The sequence below is a fragment of the Hyperolius riggenbachi genome, chromosome 2, assembly GCF_040937935.1.
Source record: "Hyperolius riggenbachi isolate aHypRig1 chromosome 2, aHypRig1.pri, whole genome shotgun sequence".
Taxonomy (NCBI): Eukaryota; Metazoa; Chordata; class Amphibia; order Anura; family Hyperoliidae; genus Hyperolius; species Hyperolius riggenbachi.
This window is the reverse complement of record NC_090647.1, coordinates 265139837-265148313: the sequence shown is the minus strand read 5'-3', so window position 1 is coordinate 265148313 and position 8477 is coordinate 265139837. Positions and strand designations below refer to the sequence as shown.

At 43.9% G+C, this 8477-nt stretch overlaps 1 protein-coding gene across 1 annotated transcript in view; it reads left to right on the top strand.

Moving 5' to 3' along the window:
- Positions 1 to 3230: 3230 nt before the first annotated feature.
- LOC137544297 (multidrug and toxin extrusion protein 2-like) overlaps positions 3231 to 8477 on the top strand; it is a 109984-nt gene continuing 104737 nt past the window's right edge. Inside the window, exon 1 of the mRNA XM_068265352.1 lies at positions 3231 to 3409. Within this exon, the coding sequence (XP_068121453.1) occupies positions 3263 to 3409 (147 nt within the window). The 5' untranslated portion in view covers positions 3231 to 3262. The remainder of the gene's footprint in view (positions 3410 to 8477) is intronic.

Genomic DNA, 8477 nt, shown 5'->3' with positions numbered 1-8477 from the left:
CTTTCCTTTGCACTGGTTCCCAAGTCAATGCGATGCCCCGTTCCCAAGTTAGGTGGGGTTTGGGGGACGGATGTCCCCTGCACTTTCCTGCAGAGAGCACAGTGGAATTGAATCTCCTGCCCATGCCATTAAGACAGAGAGGAGACGAGGGTGCATAGCTGCACTGCTCCTTCATCTGTAATGAGAGACCCAGGGCACTTGACATAAGTTTTGAAGACACAGATTTATGCTGTGAAGAAAGAAGAAGACCTACCAGGTGTCCTGCTTATCATCATGTCGGGTATGCACATCGCTAGGGGGTTTGATCCGGGGCACTGTCCACGAACCTGTTGCCATGGTGCCCTATGGCCAAGTGCCTCATGAGCCTCCCTCCCAGGCTCGCGTTCTTCTGGCCCTCTCAGATCGCGGTGAATCTGCCCGCTCCTTTTTCTGCTCATCCCCCACATGTACAAGCACCAGCTTACCTATTCCTCGATTCCAGCGTGGAGGTGGAGCGCAGAGCTTCAGACCTCTTTCTACTCCTGACTGTTCCCCTAGTGACCGGCTTCTGCTAATGGTGCTGATCGAGTCATTAGCAATAACCGAGCAATGGGGAAAAAGCAGGAGGGAGAGAGTTCTGCAGCTGAGCGCTCCACGTCCACGCTGGAATCAAGGCATAGGTAAGCTGGTGCTTGTACATGTGCGGGGGGAGACAAGCGGGGGGGGGGGGAGAAAGCGGGGAGGCCTATACCTACCTACAGACCTATCTATAGTGAAGGCCCCTATACCTACCAATAGTGAAGGCCCCCTGTACCTAACTACCTATATTGAAGACCCTTATACATACTTACCTATACTGAAGGCCCCTATACCTACCTATAGTGAAGGCTCCCCTATACCTAACTACCTATACTGAAGACCCCTATACCTACTTACCTATACTGAAGACCCCTATACCTACTTACCTATACTGAAGGTCCCTATACCTAACTACCTATGCTGAAGGCTCCTATACCTACTACTTATAATAAACCTATCTATACCTAGCTACCTATAATGAACTAAAGGCCCTTATACCTACCTATACTGAAGGCCCCTATACCTACCTACTGAAGACCCCTATACCTAGCTATCTATAGAGCAAAGCAAAGACCCCAGGGCCCCAGCCTAGCAAAGCCCCCAGCAAAGTAAAGCCCCTGGGCCAGCAACGTCCCCAGCCCAGCCTAGCAAAGCCCAAGCAAAGCAGAGCCCCCCGGGGCCCAGCAAAGCAAAGCCCCTAGATCAGCAAAGCAAAGCCCGGGGCCCCAGCCCAGCAAAGCACAGCCCCCAGCAAAGCACACCCCTCAGGCTAGCAAAGCCCCCAGTAAAGCAAAGCCTCCGGGCCTCAACCCAGCAAAGCGTACAGCCAAGCAAAGCTCCCAGCTCAGCAAAGCATAGTAAAGCCCACAGCCCAGAAAAGCGCCCAAAAATGCCCTCACCCCAGAAAAGCCCCAGGCTGGCTCAGCATCACCACCAGCCAGGCCACAGCAACACCACCAGCAATGCCAGCACACCATAGCACAGCATCACCACCAGCCAGGCAGCCCAGCATCACCACCAGCAAGCCTAGCATAACCGCCAGCCGAGTACAGCACACAGGTCAGCCAGCTGAAGACAAGACAGAAGCCAGGTGAGGGGCTTATTCATGTGCAATACTGCCTATTGAATATATTTAAGTAACACCAGTGCTATGTTCATGTACATTTGGCCCCACCTATGACCACGCCTATACGCACAGTCATTCCCTCTTGGTGCCCAGGCGTGCCCCGGATCTCCCAGGAACCTAGAAACGCCCCTAATGTCGGATTTGTCCTGTACTTTTGTAATTGCACTTGCTTCAGCTAAGTTCAGGGGACACCCCTCCTTCAAAACCCATAACTTGGGAACTGAGCATCATACCGACTCAGGACCTGGTGCAACAGAAAGCCGGGACTTTCAGCTTTCCAAAAATGGTCAGATCACCCTGGGGGAGCAAACAGAACTTTAACAAAAAGCTGCCAAACTTTCCAGAAGGGATAATACGTAAGTACCAAAATTAATATATGATTTTCGTGGGAAACACAGTACTTGTTCATCATTTATATTTTCTTCCAAGCTAGACATTGTTCCTCCCTAAAAGCACAGACGCACTATCCATATATTTGAGGTTTTCTCCTTCCCTCTCTAAGCAGGTTTCTTATATGGCTTTATGCAGGGGCGTAGCAATAGGGGTTGCAGAGGTTGCGACCGCATCGGGGCCCTTGGGCCAGAGGGGCCCCAGGGGGCCCTACCTCAACTTCAGTATTAGCTCTCTATTGGTCCTGTGCTCATAATAATCACTTCTATAGATGTTATGAATAGTAGTAATCATTAACAAGCTGTTCCCCATCCCCTTCTTGTACCTCTGACACTGTAGTTGCCATTGGCAGGTTTTGGTGCGCTGTATCAATTGTTATATATAGAGTGCTTGGGGGGCCCCATGTAAAACTTGCATCGGGGCCCACAGCTCCTTAGCTACGCCACTGGCTTTATGTACCCCTAAATAAATTATTTTGCACCAGCAGCCATAGCACAGTTTGATATATTCTGAATTGTTTACCGATGGTGTGTATTGATGTGCCGAGATCCACTCTGGAGCAATGAGCGTCTGTAGTTAGATATGTTGAGATCCGCACCATCACACAGTGTGGATCGATTATGATTTGAGAAAGGACCATTGCGGTCCGAAATGCCTGTGCGTCATCTGTATGTGTACCCATACTTGAAGTCTTTTTATGGATTGAATTACAAATAAAGAATTTTTGATGGTGCGGATCTCAACATATCTAATAGCACAGTTTATGCACAATAATCTTTGGAAGTGAAGACATGTCTCTGTACTATCACTTTGACCTCTTACAGGCGCTGTTAAAAATGAACTACATGCCTTGACTGATAAAGTCGCTTACGTAATAGGAAGCAATAGCTTTTTTTCTTTATTATTATGACTCACAGACACCTCGTTCTAATGTGATGTGGGTCATATTAAGATAAATAAAAGATCTTGCTTCCTATTACATAAGCTACTTTATCTGTCAAGGCAAGCAGTTTCACTGAAAAGTGCCAGCCCAGAATATAACACGTGCTGCTATTCTGTAGACGAGTCTAGTCCCGTTATCCGGCGAGGACTCCTCCCCTCATGACAGTCATTGCAGTGAGGGGGCGGATCCAGGAGATACAGTTGACCCGGCAGACGTAGAGCGCTGTGCAGTCACAGTGTGCATTGATGATGGCAATGAGCGGGCACGGGGAGTGCAGCGAGGAGCGGAGGCTACAATGTTTGTCCTTTTATCCCTGCAGAATGATCCGCCGGGCGCTGCCATACAACTGCTGGGATGAAATGAGAGAGCTCTGTCTGCTGGCCGTGCCTGTGGTAAGGCACAATTACTAGAATTCCCTTAGATTAGCAGACAGCATGTACAGTATTTAGAAATTGCTGTAAATATTCTTTTCTTGTAGTTTAGCCTGGAAATTGTATCTTTTTTGCATACTCAACTCTACATGCAGGATCTGAAAATATTATGAATGATGGTAAAGACTCAGCAATTGTTTGTTTTATGGCTGCACCACACGTACGTTGAAGAAGGGCGCCGCAGTAATTTTGGCGTTGGTGAGGCCACTAGTGAGGTCACAAGTAGAATATTGGAAAAATTACTGATACAGTATTTTATTATTGGCAACTGGCTAATACAGATAGTAGATAATTGGTAATTTTTACAGATATTCTACTATCGCTAACCCATCCTCTGCCTACTCCTAACACCTGTCCCCCTGCCAATATCTGCACCACTTTCTGCCAATTTTATTCGCTGATTGTGCATAACTGAAAGCTGGCACCCACATTATACAGGGGGGCCTGCTATAACCGCAATTAACAATGCGGGGTTGAGCACGCCCATCTTACCAGGTGGCTGCCGGCGCCCAAATGCTTTCTAACTGAATAGCTTTGGGTTAACCTCAAATTCACAGTACCAATATACCCTGTTCCTCTGAAAATAAACCCTCAGATGATTTTGGGGATTTTTGAGGGTGCTTGAAATATAAGCACCCGCTATACATTGGAAAAAGTAAGACATCATGGAAAAGTATCCAGGGCTGTGCAGTCGGTACAAAAATACTCAGACTCCTCAGTTTATGGGACTACTGACTCCGCTGCCAGGTACCCAAAATTGCTCCGACTCCTCGACTCCTTTTCTAATTCTTACCAAGGCTATGGTTTTGGTACAAAAATCATCCAACTCCTCAGTTTATTGAAACCACTGACTCCAGGTACCCCAAATTGCTCCCACTCTGACTCCACAGCCCTAAAAGTAAGACATACACTGAAAATAAGCCCTAAAGGTGCCCACTAATGATACAATGGGCCCAATCGTGCGCCAAAGTCTACGTTATCGCACGCAAAAGACTGCAATTGGCACTTTGCGTGCTAACTGTTTAGCACGCCCGTGCTAACAGTTAGCACCGTTTTGTGAATCAAGCCCAATCTGTTTTGTACAATCTTACCAAATCTATGTAATATCTGGGTAAACTAAGTGAATACACTTTGATTGGTAGAAAAAACATTGCATCGTTAGTGGGTACCTTAACACATCTTTTGGAGCACAAATTAGCATATATGGCCACTAATTATCCAAACTTTTTTTGTCCAATTTAGTATCAGGTTAAACTGAGTATATATTGAACGGATACATTAGGCAGTCTCTTGAATTACATGGAAATGGTAAGATTGGACAAAAAAGATTGGATTACTAGTGGACTATGGAGAGGCTTTCCTCTACCTAAGTAAGGATCGAACTTTTTTATTCAGGCCCCCTCACGTACACTTTAAACCACTATGTAAGTTAATGCTTTTCATGATCAGAGTTCACTTCGTCAGCAATTCAGTTACTCAGAAGTGTAAGGAAAGGCATCTCAAAATTAAGAGAAACGTATTTAGCCTTTTGCCTGCTGCTTTTTTTATTGTCCTGCCTCAATCAGCCTGCCAGCCTAAATGCTGAGTAGTGCAGGCAGCACTTAAATATTTACCCAATCCGGACGCAGGATAGGGTCTCCTCTTTCCTCATGGAGTGGCGCTGTATGCGTACATCCTCCTTCGTGTCCTGATTATGTCATATTGTGATTGGGACCCGGAGGATGATGACAGCATACAGCGCCGCTCCCTGGAGGAAGAGGAGACTCGATCCAGCGTAAATATCAAAGCGTTCCCTGAGCTACTCTGCATTTTTCTGGCAGTTCTGCCCTGAGTTATTTTCCTCAAGATAGCTCAGATTGGGCTGCCATAAGGTTAAATGAGACATGCACACACAAAATGAGTGTAAGGAAAAAAGGAGAGAAAGGAGTGTAAAGGGGGAAAAGGAAAGGGGAATAAGTAAGGTGAAAATGTGGATGGGGGGGGGGGGGGGGGATAAAACATTTTGGAGGTTAAAAAAAGGAAATAAGGGAGGTGGAGGGCAGAGAGAAAAAGGGACAGGTGAGGAAGGGGGACAGTGGTTGGGAATAACCTGAGAGAGTGAAAAGAGGAGAGGAAAGTAAACAGGGAGAGAGAGACAAATAATGGGAGAAAGAAGAGGGGGGGGGGGGGGGAGTGAATTAAAGAGACACTGAAGTGAAAAAAAATATATGATATAATGAATTGGTTGTGTACTATGAATAATTACTAGAAGATTAGCAGCAAAGAAAATATTCCCATATTTTTTTTGCAGGTATATAGTGTTATTTCTAACATTGCATCATTCTATAATATGTTCAGATTACACAACACTCAGCATTCAAAATTATTCTTTCAGAGCAGTCTGTGAACTAATGACCTCTCCTCTGGCAGAGAAAAAGTAAATAGTTCAATAACAGTTAAGATAATAAAAGTCAGAAAACAGCCCTCTCCACGACTTTGAAAGTCGTAGAGCTTAATGGCTTTTTTGCATAGAGATAACTGGAGTTTCTTAACTCTTCCTGTACTGGAAACAATTACATATCTGATCTTAATGTTTTATTTCTTAGCTGTAGTACACATACAAATCATAATAGCATCATTTTTTTTTCGCTTCAGTGTCTCTTTAAAGGGAAATGGGCAACAGAGCAGAAGTAGGAGAGGAAACGCAGGAAAAGAGAGGGGGGGGGGGGGATAGTTTTCTTGTTAAACTGTTGCTTGGCTATTTGCAAAATGAGTGCCATTTTTCTATGGGACTGTCAGGCAGAGTATACATGACTGGCATGAATAAGCAGACATAGTATATGTATTTTCTTGGTATTCTACATGCAAAATATTACTTATTCTTATGCCATCTTCGAAGGTGAAAAACTTAAAGGACAACTGAAGTGAAAGGTATATGGAGGCTGCCATATTTATTTCCTTTTAAGCAATACCAGTTGCCTGGCTACCCTGCTGATCCTTTGCATCTAATCCTTTTAGCCACAGACCCTGAACAAGCATGCAGCATATCAGGTGTTTCTGACATTGTAAGATCTGACAAGATTATTATTATTATTATTATTTAGTATTTATATAGCGCCGACATATTACGCTATCTGCAAGATAATACATATATCAGCCTCAATATATCTCTCACTTCAGTTGTCCTTTAAGGCAGGGTCGCACTTGTGAAAATTGTGCGTTTTGCCGCAATGTGAAATCGCACATAATGTTTTCTTGTGGGCATACTGCGATTTCAGGAATCCTCTGTGTTTCATAGATGCACTATTACATGCAGTACTTTATCACCTGTTGCATGCGATTTGTCACTAAAAAGCATTAGCTGCTGTAACAACTGCCTGTTTATACACAGGCAAATGCAAGGAACACGTAATTTGCGTTTATCAGTTCAATATTGCATCGTGTGAAGTCACCTGCGCTTCCTCCAACTGTAACCCCAGCCTTAACCACTTTACCCCCAGCGGTACGAATTTCTCCGCCCCCTTTTTCCCCCCTAAAAAACCAGGGACGGAGAAATCCGTCCGCCGCTGTCCGCCCTCCCGCCGCTCGTGCACGCGCACCCGCCGCTCGTGCACGCCGCCGCCCGCTCGCCCGGAGATCAATGAACGGGAAAATCCATTCCCGTTCGTTGATCTAGCCCCCGCAATGATCTGCTACTTCTTTCAGAAACAGCAAGATCATTGTGAGTCTCCCAGCCTCCTACTGCTTCCTGTAAGCGTCCTTCCGGACGCTTACAGGTCGCATGTAAACAAACACTCTGTGGCCATCTTGTGGCCAAATAGTAAACTACACCCTAAAAGCATTTTACATATTCAAACATTACATTTACACAATAAATTAACTCATTACCTCCCACACTCCCCAATTTTTATTTTTTTTTGTAATTAAAAAAAAAAAAAACATACAATAAAAAAAAAACATAAATAGTTAGCTTAGGGACTGAACTTTTTAAATATTTATGTCAAGAGGGTATAACACTGTTACTTTATAAACTGCGGGCTTGTAATTAGGGATGGATGCAAAACTGAAAAAAATGCACCTTTATTTCCAAATAAAATATTGTCGCCAAACATTGTGATAGGGACATAATTTAAATGGTTTTATAACCGGGACAAATGGGTTAATACATTTCATGGGTTTTAATTACAGTAGCATGCTTTATTTAAAAACTATAATGGCCGAAAACTGAAAAATAATAATTTTTTCCCACATTTTTTCCTATTTCCCCATTAAAACACATTTAGAATAAAATAATTCTTGGCATAATGTCCTACCTAAAGAAAGCCTAATTGGTGGCGAAAAAAAACAAGATATAGTTCATTTCATTGGGATAAGTAATAATAAAGTTATAGACGAATTAATGGAAGGAGCGCTGAAAGGTGAAAATTGCTCTGGTGGTCAGGGGGTAAAACCCCTCAGTGGTGAAGTGGTTAATATATAAAGTCATTTGCATTATTTATTTATTTTAATTATATTTGGCGACAGGATGGCAAAGTGTTTAGTGCTCTTGCCTTGCAACGGTCCCCGGTTCGAATGCCAGCCAAGGCACTAGCTGCATGGAGTTTGTATGTTCTCCCAGTGTCTGCGTGGGTTTCCTCCGAGCACTCAGGTTTCCTCCCACATCCCCAAAACATACCGAGAAGTTAATTGGTTTCCCTCTAAAATTGGCCCTAGACTACGATACATACACTACACGATACATACATAGACATAGGACTATGGTAGGGATTAGATTGTGAGCTCCTCTTAGGGACAGTTAAGTGACAAGACAATATACCAGGTACTCAGTAAAGTGCCGCGGAAGATGTTGGCACTACATAAATAGTAAATAATAATTACCAAATTTTTAAGGTCACATGTCACATAGGAGACTAATTGCTAGACAGATGTCACTAATTAGTTCCTGAGACATGGCACTAGCACTGAACATTTAAACATTTAAAAAATAAAAACAAGAAACAGACCACTTCACCAGTACAATGGATGAATTCCTTTATTTTTGCAATGGTTT